This window comes from Stegostoma tigrinum, chromosome 1, assembly GCF_030684315.1.
Source record: "Stegostoma tigrinum isolate sSteTig4 chromosome 1, sSteTig4.hap1, whole genome shotgun sequence".
Classification (NCBI taxonomy): Eukaryota; Metazoa; Chordata; class Chondrichthyes; order Orectolobiformes; family Stegostomatidae; genus Stegostoma; species Stegostoma tigrinum.
The window spans coordinates 19,581,847-19,597,304 of NC_081354.1; the positions used below are offsets into that span (position 1 = coordinate 19,581,847).

The following is a 15,458-nucleotide window of genomic DNA, read 5'->3' on the forward strand; positions in this document are numbered from 1 at the left end:
GGTTTTCTAGCCCTCTTCCTTTGAAGATGTTGGGACGCTATGTTCCAAAGTTGAAACATGGATTATTAAACTATTAAATGGAAGAGAATGTTTACATCAAATATATATAAAACTGGTGGCAGTGCTCTAATTGTAATTTACTGTATTCTACCTAGCAATTGGTGCAAATGAGTTGATTGAACACATTTGCAAAAATCAATTATTGTAATAACCCAAAGCTTTTAGATTACGCAGTATGGAATTGAATGCATAAAAATGGATTGCCTGATGCCCCCTTAATTAAATCATGTAAATGTACTCATTCAACACACAGATGGACTGAGACCATATTCCAAGACCATTTAGTACTACCAGTCACAATAGTAAGATAAAAAGCACACAAAGAGTAACCATGACAAACTAAAGTTTGTATCGTATTACTCTAAATAACTCAGTGAGTAACTCATTAGTCAGTATATTGTAAAACCATACTGTAGAGCAGTGAAATTTCACTGTGCAGTGTATGCCAAGTTCACTAACTTTTGGTGGGTTGCTGTTCGAACACTGGTTAATTTCAATGTATTTGATTTCCATGAGAGGCAATAAACATCAGATAGGGTTGCTGCTGCTCATTTAGTACTCCATTTTCTTTGGAAGATAGAGGTTAATGATGGTAGTGGGCTTGCCTTGATGCTGTAGTAGTCACATAGCCTGATGATGCGCTCTTTTTATGCTGCTATATAATCGGTGCCATGGTGTGGTACCTGTGGTGCTTCTACCATCTATGGCAACATGCCCAGCAAGTGATGTCTTTGTGAAGATAGGAAACTGAAGATGACCATGATGCCAATGTAACTTTTAAATCATTAGTTTCTTGCGTTTAGCCTTATTGGGACAAACTAAAAGTTAAGTAAACCTGCAGAGCACTAAGATAATATTCCAAAGTTATTTTCAATTTTGTCAATGAATGTGGGGATCGCTGGCTAAGTGATGTAATTCCAAAGAAGCTTGTGTCAAGGAGATGAAATGAAACCTCCTAGCATGAGAAATCAAAATGATTGCCTGCTCACTACTGCAGTACTGTAGCTGAAAGGCCTTCAGTTTTAATTTAGGGAGGGTATGGCAGTTTAGAAGGAAGAATGATTGCAAGTGGCAAAAACCATATTGATCTGTTTAAATACCTGCCATTTCTCCAAAGGCTAAGCAGATAAGCTAGGTTGTTTCAGTCTACTGATGACAGTGTGGTGCATTGATGGATTCCTATTGAATGAGATGTTAAAATGAAGCTCATTCACGGCCCCATCAAACCATTGTAAGAATAGTAGACTTGTAATTGTGTCTTTTCAACCAGCTCTAGTCACTAAATTAGTTCTCATAATTATTCAGTAACTCTTTAGAAATGTTACTGGCCGTGAAATACTTGGAACATCCCATGATGATGTAATATGCTGTTTAAATAGATCTTTATTACTTTCAAGTCAGGTAAGGAAGAGAAGGGTTGTGAATAGTTGAGTAACAGCAATAAAGAGGTAGTGAGCATTTGATCGTCATGTTATTGTATTTTGTGCTCTCCCCACCCCTCCAAAACAAAACAATAAGGCCACGTCCCGATGTTTGGTACATTTTGTTGGTTGAGGACAACAGTCTTGCATCTTTGCTAAGTTATTGAGGATCTTGGACTAAAATTTAGTTTTGGCTATTTCAGAATTTTATTACCACCCGAATTGGTTTTGATTCATTGTTACATAAACCAAATACTGAAGGTTAAGTTTAATACTGCCAAAGTCTATTAAAGAGGGACTTTGTATGCTCATTCAATTTCTTGCCCGTATTTGAATTTTGTACCTTTTCTGAAGATGCATTCTGTGCCTCAGACTTGAAAGTTTTCAATGTGTCTATTTTCTATTCTGAGCTGTTGCAGTAGTTGGTGGTGTGGTGGTGGGTGGAAATCGAGCAATGAGTAAGGATTCTTATTTCTCCTTAGGAATCTCCCTGCAAAACCTGCAGAAGAAGCTCAGAAACACAGACAACAATATGAGGAAATGGTGGCTCAAGTGAAAAAACGAGGTTAACTGCTGTTTTTGTTTCCACTTGTTGTATGAGTATATTTTTTGTGAAAGGCTACGGTTTAAACTAGGTGAAATGAGGCAGTGCTCTCAATTAAGGTTTCTTTTCAAAATATATTGGTTTTTACATCCCCACCTTCTTGCATTTCAGCTTGAACTGTCTTGAAGGAAAGTACTGGGATTGTAACCATTTTAAACCTTGCTCAGTCTTACTTTCCATTCACCAATGAAAGTTTACATCAAGTAGGTGCAAAATGGTCAACATATGATATCCTAGATAATAAAATGTGAGGCTGGATGAACACAGCAGGCCAAGCAGCATCTCGGGAGCACAAAAGCTGACGTTTCGGGCCTAGACCCTTCATCAGAGAGGGGGATGGGGAGAGGGAACTGGAATAAATAGGGAGAGAGGGGGAGGCGGACCGAAGATGGAGAGAAAAGAAGATATGTGGAGAGAGTATAGGTGGGGAGGTAGGGAGGGGATAGGTCGGTCCAGGGAAGACGGACAGGTCAGGGAGGTGGGATGAGGTTAGTAGGTAGATGGGGGTGTGGCTTGGGGTGGGAGGAAGGGATGGGTGAGAGGAAGAACCGGTTAGGGAGGCAGAGACAGGTTGGACTGGTTTTGGGATGCAGTGGGTGGGGGGGGAAGAGCTGGGCTGGTTGTGTGGTGCAGTGGGGAGAGGGGACGAACTGGGCTGGTTTAGGGATGCAGTAGGGGAAGGGGAGATTTTGAAACTGGTGAAGTCCACATTGATACCATTAGGCTGCAGGGTTCCCAGGTGGAATATGAGTTGCTGTTCCTGCAGCCTTCGGGTGGCATCATTGTGGCAGTGCAGGAGGCCCATGATGGACATGTCATCTAGAGAATGGGAGGGGGAGTAGAAATGGTTTGCGACTGGGAGGTGCAGTTGTTTGTTGCGAACTGAGCGGAGGTGTTCTGCAAAGCGGTCTCCAAGCCTCCGCTTGGTTTCCCCAATGTAGAGGAAGCCGCACCGGGTACAATGGATGCAGTATACCACATTGGCAGATGTGCAGGTGAACCTCTGCTTAATGTGGAATGTCATCTTGTGGCCTGGGATAGGGGTGAGGGAGGAGGTGTGGGGGCAAGTGTAGCATTTCCTGCGGTTGCAGGGGAAGGTGCCGGGTGTGGTGGGGTTGGAGGGCAGTGTGGAGCGAACAAGGGAGTCACGGAGAGAGTGGTCTCTCCGGAAAGCTGACAGGGGTGGGGATGGAAAAATGTCTTGGGTGGTGGGGTCGGATTGTAAATGGCGGAAGTGTCGGAGGATGATGCGTTGTATCCGGAGGTTGGTAGGGTGGTGTGTGAGAACGAGGGGGATCCTGTGTGGGCGGTTGTGGCGGGGGCGGGGTGTGAGGGATGTGTTGCGGGAAATACAGGAGACGCGGTCAAGGGCGTTCTCGATCACTGTGGGTTCTTCCTCTCACCCATCCCTTCCTCCCACCCCAAGCTGCACCCCCATCTACCTACTAACCTCATCCCACCTCCTTGACCTGTCCGTCTTCCCTGGACTGACCTATCCCCTCCCTACCTCCCCACCTATACTCTCCTCTCCACCTATCTTCTTTACTCTCCATCTTCGGTCCGCCTCCCCCTCTCTCCCTATTTATTCCAGAACCCTCTCCCCATCCCCCTCTCTGATGAAGGGTCTAGGCCCAAAACGTCAGCTTTTGTGCTCCTGAGATGCTGCTTGGCCTGCTGTGTTCATCCAGCCTCACACTTTATTATCTTGGAATTCTCCAGCATCTGCAGTTCCCATTATCTCTGAACATATGATATCCTGTCAATTTTCATTGTGGGGTGCTGAGTTACATGTTTTAAATGCTAATTTTTTGCTGTTAAAGATGTATTCACAGTTGACTGTTTCTGAATGAAAAACATAACAGTTTTGTGCAGATAATCCATTAGAATGTTGGGATACACGTTTGCTGCGTTTGTTTTGAACCAAAGACTTGAATTTTAACCTAAATTTCAATGTTCTTGATTTGCTTGCATAAGAGTACCATCTTCACATTGCCGAATTTTACATTCAGCTTTTATTGTTCCTTCCAGAGCAAAAGGATGCTCAGAGACGGAGGAAGCTACTGGAAGATCGGTGTAAACTTGAAGAAACAATTGGGAATGCTGTTGTTACCTGGAACCATGAAATCTTACCCAACTGGGACGCTATGTGAGTAAGGAAAACAAAGAAAATGTTTTAACATTGCAGTGTTAGGATGATTTCTGCGAATATTTGCTAGATTCTGGACATTGTTGCATACAATAGAAAATGGATTTAGGATTAGATTTTATCGTCATGTGTACTCCAATACAAGAATGTAGGAGTAAAATGACAACTGTACAAAGTAGCCACCTTTAAAGTACAAAATACAAAACCAGAATTTAAAAATAAACGAAAGAGAGCCAAAGGAAAATGAAAAACTTCCAGATCTTAGTCATTATGCAAAAGAAAAGGATAAAGTCCAGATTTTAAAGTTTTTATCTCCCTGGGCCTAGCCCTGGCCTGGAGTTTTGATCAGCTGCCTCCTACGACATGCTCCACTAATCACTTTTGCTGTTGCTGTTGCTGCTGCTACCACGGAGCACTGGCTGGAGCTGCATCCGCCATTGCTGATCATTGGCAGGGCCCACCACTGCTCCTTCCGATTGCCAGGAGGAGTCTCCCATATTGTTGTTGCATGTGCTCAGGAGTCTGGGCCCACTCCTGCCCTGCCAAAGACACCAGGAAAATCTCTTAGAGGTGAAAAAAGAAAAGAAAACAAAGCAGACAAGCCCTATGTTAACGACTGGTAACCTGAACTGCTTAATATCGGCATTTCTTTTTATAAGTGGCACTGACTTTTTAGTTATATAAAACAAAGTCGTTCGAAGGAACTTCTGAAAAATTTGAATGACTTTATACCTTGTATATAAATTTATGGTAACAGATCTATTAGACATAATTGCAATAGTTTTTTTAAATCCCTGAAGGCGTCATTCTCGTAAAGTTCGTGATCTCTGGTGGCAAGGTATTCCTCCAAGTGTAAGAGGAAAGGTATGGAGCTTGGCAATCGGCAACGAGTTAAACATTACTCATGGTGAGTGTTGTACACATTGTTGAACTATAATTGAATTGGTGAATTTAAAATGCCTTTATTCCTTTCTGATAAAATACATTAGGTAGTCTCTCTGCTTTAACTTCAAAGAAGCCGGAAATGTATGTTCTACAACAGTTCCATATAGTTGATAAGAGGGCAAGTTTAGTGAAAAGTGCAAGAATGCTGGAGGAGTAAGGAAGGAGATGGTGTATCTAAATAAAACTTAAAAAGTGCTGTAGAAACTCAACAGATCTGGACGCATCTGTGGACAGCGAGTACATAAATTCTGTTTCACTCCACAAATGCTGTTAAACTTTGAGTTTCTCTTGCATATTTCATTTTTATTTCCAATTTCCAACATCCACTGTATTTTACTTCTCATTTAGGTGATATTTTTGATCTCTTAGGCAAATTATAGTTGAGCCTAAGAGATCTGTTTTTCATCTCTGTACCTTTCCCATACACACGTTCTACAACAGTCCTGATATTTGTTGAAAGTTAGGATCGGCTACTGTGAAACAGTATAATATTGTTTTAGATCAGATGAATGTCATAGATACACAAAACCAATCTGTATGAGGTGATTTTGATTGTTTTATGTGAGTTATGTAATGTTAGTTTTGTTTTAATATTTTTGTTTTAACAGTGATATGTTTTTTATTGTTCTTCCATATCTTATTACAAGATTTCTGTAATAGGCTTGTGGAAGTTTGAGAAAATTTGGAGCATGAGAGATAGCCTTTTGACCCGTCTTGTCATTTCTGTCTGACAAAATTATCCCTATTGCACTCTCCAATTTTTGACCAAGAGCTACACAGAGGTTATGGAGCTTGAAGGATGTGCTTGTGATTTTTTTTAAATGTGAAGAGGGTTTTGGCCTTTGCTATCCTTTCAGGCTAAGTTGCAGGCTCTGACCTCTAACTGAACTAAAAGATTCTCCACAACTCGCGGTACTCCATTTGCCAATTAACTTAAATCTATACCTCTCAGTTTACTGACCTCTCTGCTGACGGAAATAGATTCTTCTTATCCACTCAATCTAGGCCCTTAAATTTTATATACCACAATTAATTCTGCACTCTCTGTTCCAAAGGAAAACGCATCTGCCTGTGAGTTCTATTCCAATAGCTAAAATTCCCTATTCCTAGAGCATATTCTCCAGGAACTTCGGTCTCTATAGTGTGATTGTATACTTCATGCAATGCAGTGACCAGGATTTTATATAGTTTTCTAGCTTTGATTTAGTGGTGGCTTGTGCTGTTCTATTTTAACTTCCCTGCTTTTAAATTCTTGGTCTTGGCTAACGAAAGGAAATTATCTTGTACGCTTAATTATAAGCACCTTTTCTATCTGCCTGATATTTCCAGGTGACATTCGTTTGATGGACCCTCTGTTCTTTTACACTGGAGTTATCTTGCCATTTATTCTTCCACCTTGTTTGTTCCTAACTTATGCATTAACGTACAGTCCTTGAAATTCAATTCCATTTGCCGCTTTACTGTACACCTGACCAGTCTACTGGTGTCTTCTAAAGTTGACAGTGCCATTTATCATTAGCAGCTGTAAGGCTAGTTTTTGTCATATGCCAACTTCTAAATAATACTCCTACATTTAAATACAAATTATTTGTGTGCAAGGGAAGTAGAACTTGAAACCTGCACACTCTGAATGGCAGCAGCCTATTCGTCTCAAAAACCTGATGATCCCCACTTGTGCTTTGTGCTGCTGAGCCGATTCTTGATCTAATGTGCTTTTACTTTACTGGTCAGCCTGCCCTGTAGGATCTTGTGAAATCCTGTTGACGACGTGTAGTTTTGATTTTATTCATTGGTGGGATGATGCCTAGGTCAGCATTTAATTCCCATTCTCAACTATCCTCTGAAAGATGACAATGAGCTGTCCTTTTGAACTGCTGCAGTAGAGAGTTCCTGGATTTTGGCCTCTCCTTGGTGAGGGAAGAGAGATTTTATCCAAGTGGGGATAGTGAGAGAGTTGATGGGGAACTTGCGGTGGTGGTATTTCCATGCACCTGCTGCCTTCTCGATGGTGGTGGTCACATGTTTGCAAGGTGCCATCAGAGGAGCCAGGACGGTTGATGGTGCATCTTGTAGAAGAAACATGCTGTTGCTACTTGTGCATTGGTGCTGAAGATTAATGTTGGTAAGTGGAGAGCTGACCAAGCAGTATTAAATTATTATGTGCAGGTTATCTGCCTTAACCTATCCTATAAGCCCTTTGATAGTTCAGAGCTCAAGATCTGAGTTCCATCCACTTTGTTTTGAGCATTGCATATTTCCTTGAATGCTACCACATTCTCTGGCACTTTGCCTTTACAAAGCAACTTTCCTTCTACTTTTTTCAAATCTCATTTCACTTAACAAAACAAGCCCTCCTTCAATTCGAAACTTTTGTCCTTTTCCTTCTCCACATCTAACTTAAATCTCACTGACATAATGATCACAACCATCTGCCAGCTTCATTCCTGAAAACTAAAGCCAGAACTGCTCCTTTACTTGTTGGAATTGCTACCTACTAGCTTCAGCAAAGTTCTAAATTCAGCATCTTTAACACCTGAAATTTCATTATTCCACCTATGGTATCAATTTATTTAGCAGACAGATTTATGCTGATTAAATGACAACTGTGTGTTATCTTTAGAATAGTGAAAAATATTGACACGGACAAGACAGAAAACTAAACTCAAAATTCTGGTAGAAAGAAATCCAAATGGAGATGGCAAAGTACTCAATTTCGGCAGTAGTTGGAGAGAAAAACGCAATTCAAATATCAGGCCTGCATCAGACCTTAAATGTTAACGCTGTTTTTCTCACCTGAGGTGCTGCTGCCCATCATGACTTTGGCATTTCTTTAGTGGTATGTACGTCCTACAAATGCCAAACTGGTTTCTTCTCTTTCAGAACTCTTGCATGTTTGCAACATCTGTAATTTATGCTTCTCCGGTTGTTTTGAGAGCCATCCTTTTATGGCAGCAGGTTTATCTGAGTGTAAACAATGTGAAATCAAATCAATTTGGTTGTAAAGCACATAAGTTTTTTATTGCATTGTTCATGAAATTGGCAGCAGATGTGACTTACCATCTACTGTGACACAAAACTGCTTCACTACATGTTTATAATCTGAATTAGTTTTTGTTCTTGAATTTCTTTGTTGAAGGTGCAATGCATTCACTTTTCAAATTTTTGTCTTTCAGAACTGTATGATATTTGCTTAACTCGGGCTAAAGACAAATGTAGATCTCTCAGTACAGCACACTCTGATGTTGACAGTGAAGGTACTTGTTTTGAAAGTTTAACTGGTGCTTCTGGAGGGTTTTGAGTAGAATTTGCAGTTTAGTTTTGCACTTGTTAACGTTCAGTGGATTGCATTTCTGCAAGCAGTTGATAGTGATATCAATTTAACATCATGCTTTTATTGCCAGTATTTTGAAAAAAAAGGGTCAATTCTCAGGCTTGCTCTACATCATGGGTGAGGGGGAAGTGCAAGAAATAGAGGAGCTGAGTAAATTTAAATTATTAATTAGTATGGAGAATGCAATGTTTCACCAGGGTTTGGTAATGCATTCGAAGCTCGTTTTCTCCTTAGTGTCACTTGACAATCTCACTGTTTTTCATACAGTTTCTCACTGTACATCATCTTGCTATGAAACCTGGATAACCTGATCATCCACGCTCAAACTTTGTGTGATTTAATTGAGAAGTTTATATAACCACCCGTGGCAGGATGGTCCAAATATCTCTCTTTATGGCCTGCTGGTTTGAGTGAATTTAATATTCAGCCACTTTAATTTCCGCACGGTATTTTAAGCATTGTGAGAAGATGTGAAAGCCATCTCCTTTCAATGCTGTGTAGTTGACTGCAGCAAAGACATTTCATTCTTTCTAACGCACACGTTTTATATCGATTGAACAATGGTATTAGACACATTTAAGGAGCCAAGTGTGTGATTTTTATTGAGTGAAAGAAATTTTATTACTAACACCAAGAAAAATAATAAAATCAAACATGCAAACACAAGTGTCAAGTTCAAACTGGGGGAGTATATGTACAAAAAAAGGGGGATTAAGAGTTAAAGTCCTTCAAATCCTTGAGATATTTGGATTTAGCCTGAGACCACAGTGATTTAATTGGCATCCTGTACCCTCAGCATAAATTATAGATAGAATTATAGAATGTTTCAGTACAGAAGGAGGCCATTCAACCCATCATATCTGTACTAGCTCCCAAAAGAGCTACTCAGCTAGACCCATTTGCCAGCCTTATCTCTGTAGCCCCCTTTATTTGTCACTTTGAAATACATATCCAGCTCTCTTTTGAAACCACCTATGGAATCCATGTCCACCACTCTCCCACTCTCCAAGTCCTAAGAATTCTGGATAAATAAATTCTCTTTATCTCACTCTTTGCTCTCTTGCTGTCCATCTTGAAATTTGTAACCCTTAGTGACATACCAATGAATGGTAACAGAATATGCCATTTTACCTTGGAAGTGATGGCCCATGTGATGGCTGGATTATTAATCAGGAGACCCAGATAATGTTCTGGCAACTCTGATTCAAATGTCCCTGTGGCAGATGGTAGAATTTGAAGCCAATAAAAGTCTGGAATTAGAAGTCTAATGATGACCATAAAACCATTATTGATGTCAGGGGTAAAACCCATCTGGTTCACAAATATGCTTTAGGGAAGCAAACTGCCATCCTTCCCTGGTCTGGCCTACACGTGACTCCAGACCCCAGCATTGCGGTTGACTCTCAAATCCCATCTGGGCAATTAGGGATGGGTAAAAACTGCTGGTCTAGCTAGTGACACTGACACCCTGTGAATGAGTTTTTAAAAATATTGTTAACTTTGAAGACCTCGAATAGGATGACCACTTAATCTACTTTACTCCAAGGAGAGTAAGCCAAATTTCTCTAACCTTTTCTTATATCTAAAATTGTTCATTCCTGGTATTATTTTAGTAAATTTCCTTTGCACACCCTCCTTAAATAAGGTGCCCAGAACTGAATGCAATTCTCCAAATGTGGTCTGACAAATGATCTTCAGAGGTGCAGCCTCACTTCCTTGCTTTTATGTTCTATGCCTCATGTAAACCAGAGGGTCCTCTTGGCTACGTTAACATCTGTTTCAGCTTGCTGATCCACCTTCAGAGAATAATGCACTTGAGCCCCAAGGTGTCTCTGCTCCTGTACTCCCCTCACATGTATACCATTGAGCCTGCATTGTCTTTCTGTGTTGCTTCTATTAAAACAAATTATCTCACATTTTTGTGTTGAACTTCATCTGTCAGGTATCTGCTCATTTGGCTAACTTGTTCATGTCCTCTTAGTACACAATTCTCCTTAGCTTGGTATTACCCGCAAATTTAGACACGTTGCTCTCTACACCCATCTCCAAATCATTTTTATAAATCAGTTAAAGCAAGGGCCTCAACATTGATCCTTGGGGACCATCATTTTCAACTTGACTCCAGTCTGAGAATTGCCCATCTATATCTATTCTGCTTCCTGACTTTGTCGACTTCCAATCCATGCTCCCAAGGATCCATCAATCCCAAACATTTTTTAACTTGCTAGCCAACCCTCCATGTGAAAATGTATTAAATGTTTTCTGAAAGTCCAAATAAACATCAGCACTACTGTCATCCATTGCCTGTATCACCTTGTGAAAGAACTCAAATTTGTCAGACATGACCTGCCCCTGACAAAGACATGTTGACTGCCTAATATTATTTTTCTCTGTGAAAATGTACCTTATCCACTATTCTGGCCTTGATCAGTTTTTCCACAATGGATGACAAGGTGTTAGGTCTGTAATCTCCTGTAGCTACTTTCTTAGGCAATGGTGTCACATTTGCAGCCCTCCAGGAAGAATCCACTGTTCGTGGAGGTCTGGAAAAATTCTGCCGATGGCTTTGAAATTTGCTCCTTATTTCAAAGAGAGGCCGCAACACATCCCTCACACCCTGCCCCCGCCACAACTGCCCTAAGACGATCCCCCTCGCTCTCTCACACACCCCACCAACCTCCGGATACAACACATCATCCTCCGACACTTCCACCATCTACAATCCGACCCCACCACCCAAGACATTTTTCCATCCCCACCCTTGTCTGTCTTCCGGAGAGACCACTCTCTCCATGACTCCCTTGTTCGCTCCACACTGCCCTCCAACCCCACCACACCCGGCACCTTCCCCTGCAACCGCAGAAAGTGCTACACTTGCCCCCACGCCTCCTCCCTCACCCCCATTCCAGGCCCCAAGATGACTTTCCACATTAAGCAGAGGTTCACCTGCACATCTACCAATGTGGTATACTGTATCCATTGTACCCAGTGTGACTTCCTCTACATTGGGGAAACCAAGGGGAGGCTTGGGGACCGCTTTGCAGAACACCTCCACTCCGTTCGCAACAAACAACTGCACCTCCCAGTCACGAACCATTTCTACTCCCCCTCCCATTCTTCAACGACATGTCCATCATGGACCTCCTGCAGTGCCACAAGGATGCCACCCGAAGGTTGCAGGAACAGCAACTCATATTCCGCTTGGGAACCCTGCAGCCCAATGTTATTAATGTGGACTTCACCAGCTCCAAAATCTCCCCTTCCCCCACCGCATCCCAAAACCAGCCCAGCTCTTCCCCTCCTCCCACTGCATTTCAAACCAGCCCAGCTCACCCCCTCCCCCCACTGCATCCCAAAACCAGTCCAACCTGTCTCTGCCTCCCTAACCTGTTCTTCCTCTCACCCATCCCTTCCTGCCACCTCAAGCCGCACCTCCATTTCCTACCTACTAACCTCATCCCACCTCCTTGACCTGTCTGTCTTCCCTGGACTGACCTATCCCCTACCTCCCCACCTATACTCTCCTCTCCACCCTGCAGCCATATGGTATCAATGTGGACTTCACCAGTTTCAAAATCTCCCCTTCCCCCACTGCATCCCTAAACCAGCCCAGTTCGTCCCCTCCCCCCACTGCACCACACAACCAGCCCAGCTCTCTCCTCCCCCCTCCCCCCCCCCCCCCCACACACCCACTGCATCCCAAAACCAGTCCAACCTGTCTCTGCCTCCCTAACCGGTTCTTCCCCTCACCCATCCCTTCCTCCTACTCCTAGCCGCACCCCCATCTACCTACTAACCTCATCCCACCTCCTTGACCTGTCCGTCTTCCCTGGACTGACCTATCCCCTCCCTACCTCCCCACCTACACTCTCTCCACCTATCTTCTTTACTCTCCATCTTCGGTCCGCCTCCCCCCCCCCGCCTCCCTATTTATTCCAGAACCCTCTCCCCATCCCCCTCTCTGAAGGCTCTAGGCCCGAAACGTCAGCTTTTGTGCTCCTGGGATGCTGCTTGGCCTGCTGCGTTCATCCAGATCCGCACTTTGTTATCCAAATGCTGTCTTCTACTTCCTCCACTATTTGCAGGTGTATAGTAAATACCCAACATGGTTACTGCTCCCTTCATGTTTCTCACCTTCAACCATGTGGATTCTAATTCAGGAGCTACATCTTATTCAAGGGTTATGACCAATCTTTGTCCAAGGCTGCTATGATCAGTCTTTTTGCCAAACCTGTTAGCAGTAAAAGGCTTGTAACCTGGGATGTTAAATATCCAGTTTTTTTTTCTGTCTTGAGATGCTTTTCTGACAATGCCATTCTCTGACACAGGGTCCTCTGCAGTTCCCTTCTCAGTTGTGATGAGCGAGCTGACTTCTCTCAGAATCCTCTTTAATCACTTCTCACTGCCACCTTCACTTTTGAGTTCTCACTGGTTGATTTTCCAAGTTGGTTTACAATGGGAGTTGTTTCTGTGAGACTGAAAGGAACAGGGGGAGAGAGAGAGAGACAGCGCTTTCCCATTCTGTTAGCAATCAATTTTCCTTCTCTCTCCTACCCAAAAGCTGTTAGCTGAATGTATAACTCGCATGTGTTCCCATGTCTGGCTTCATTGTTTTCTCAAAGTAAGCTGCATAATCAGCAGAGAACTTTCATCCCAATATGTGAAATTTCCAGAAATTGGTGAGGAGGTGATACAAATCTCAGCTTCAACCACTCTTATAATATTAATTTCAGTACATATTGATAGTTGTTTATTGGTGGTTTCGTGAGCTTGGTTCAACCAAGTCAGTGTGCCCTCAATGACCATTGAAAACAAGTGTTTGTTTTTGTTTTTAAAATCATATTAATCCATGAAAGGGCAAGCTGCTGAAAAAAAACAGCTGATGTAAGTTCAAAGCTGATGGTTTCCTTTTCATGACCCACAATCATCTGGAATTTGGAAATGCAGTTCAATTTCTTCAACAAAAATCAAAATATTTTCTGTAAAATATGAATACTCCTATTTTCCTAATGGGGAAACATAGTCAAAATTGTGCTTGATAATCAATAAATATGAAGTATTAATGATGAATGAGTGGTTAAGAAGCTATCTTTTCTGATACATCAAAATTTTGATATTTGGCTACTTATTGAAGATTTTAATTTTGTGGCATCACAAACTAAGCTGGAGAGCAATATGTGCAGAATGATTGTGTATGTTGTTACTTTGCAGATCTGGAATTATCCGTAGCAGACCGGGAAGCCAGTCTGGAGCTTATAAAGTTGGACATATCTCGCACCTTTCCTAATCTTTGTATATTTCAGCAGGTAAATGTTTTGAACCTTTTGATCTGTGAAACCGTGTGTTTTATACGCAATTGGTTAGAATTCTTTTTGAAAATATGCTCATCAATGTACTGAAAAGTAGTTTGGCTATGCAGCAGATTGCTTTTGAAAGTGTCTGAACTGAATCGTAAGTCCAAATAACTGTCCAGTTCTAAAATATGCTGAAACGTGACTTGATGTTTAACTTGAGCTTTTAACATGGGGACATAACACAAATAATCACCGCTACCCCCCCCCCAAAAAAATGGCGATTTTGTCTTTCAGGATTGAGATATGAATATTCTCAATTTCAACAAAATTTGCTGTAGAAATTTTTTCATTAAATATAGCCAGTTTTTTTCTATCATTACAGAATTACAAAGTGAAAAAGAAAACTTAAAATAGAAAAAGTGCAAGCAGTTACTGTTAGCTTAAACAAAGTATATTTGTATAGCTTTCAGAAGCTTTCAAATCTACTGAATTCTAATAAACTGAAGTTTTCAATAATTGCAGCACTGTTGTCCAGTTCTTTTGGGTTCAGTGAATGTTATCTTCTGTTGTGATTCTTGAAGGGAAACTATTCATTAACAAACAAACTTACCAGTCACCCATTAGGAGAAAATTGCCAACAAGATTTCACTTATAGCTTTAACACAAACCCAAATCAACATGTTATACAAATTAAAAGGCAAATGTTATTTCAAATAAAAATGCGGATTTCACTCATTTAATAGGATGTAGATCTTGGATCACTGCAACACTATCTTTCAGCATTTATAGTATTATCTAGCTAGACAGTTACACAACATGCTGTTTTTTTATTAATGCAGGGGATGTCAGGTGTTCCATCTGACAGGTTTCACCATGGAATTTCATGGTCAAGAGTATTAACAGCAAAGCGCACCTCTGGGAACCCATTCTCCCTCTGATCACAACACTTTTAATATATAGCTTTTCAGAATTCCTTTTCAAAGTATCAATGAGTAACATCTTGTTCAAGCTATTTCTTGGAAAAGGTCTGTTTTGCATCTTTAAGCTATTGCTTCTGCTTTTCACATTTTGGACGTTTTAGCTAGCTTGTACTTTTTTTTTGTCTGACAGTGATTTGCTACTTTGTGCAAGACTTCATTATATTATTTGTTTTTGTTTCTGTTTCTATTTCCTCTGCGTCTGCATCTGGGCCTTTACCCTTGACCTCTTCTGCTTGTAGTCTCATTTATAATCTGGTCACAGTTAACTTCCTTCCTGTTGATGTTTCCAGGTCATGGGTTGTCCATTCATGTGGACAGATATTTCTGATTATCCTAGGACAGTGCTCTTGATCCTTTACAATTGATTCAAATTGTTAAAAGTCATTTTCAAATATTTTTATAAACTACTATAGATTCTGTAGTCATTTTAACAAAATTATAAATTCTCCGTTTTCTGTTGCTTCTGGGTGAGTGTTATCATGTCATTAATATTAGAAGAACTGTTGAATACTTTTGTCAAGTCTTTTGTTTTAAAGCAGACTCCACTTTTCAAATGGCATATTTTAGAAACTTTACACATTTCATTGCAGTTCAAGTTGGTGCTGTCAGAGCAGGATTTATTCTCCACCATATTTGTGTTATCTTTTCTGAATATTTTTTAAAAACTCTTGGCGCTA

At 41.2% G+C, this 15,458-nt stretch overlaps 1 protein-coding gene across 3 annotated transcripts in view; it reads left to right on the forward strand.

Moving 5' to 3' along the window:
• Positions 1 to 15,458, forward strand: part of LOC125457457 (TBC1 domain family member 14-like) — a 73,732-nt gene that overhangs the window by 46,927 nt on the left and 11,347 nt on the right. For all 3 annotated transcript variants that reach the window (XM_048541656.2, XM_048541663.2, XM_059639129.1), the window contains 5 exons: positions 1,964 to 2,046; positions 4,114 to 4,231; positions 5,032 to 5,138; positions 8,350 to 8,430; positions 13,719 to 13,813. In XM_048541656.2, coding sequence (XP_048397613.1) covers positions 1,964 to 2,046; positions 4,114 to 4,231; positions 5,032 to 5,138; positions 8,350 to 8,430; positions 13,719 to 13,813 — 484 coding nt within the window. The remainder of the gene's footprint in view (positions 1 to 1,963; positions 2,047 to 4,113; positions 4,232 to 5,031; positions 5,139 to 8,349; positions 8,431 to 13,718; positions 13,814 to 15,458) is intronic.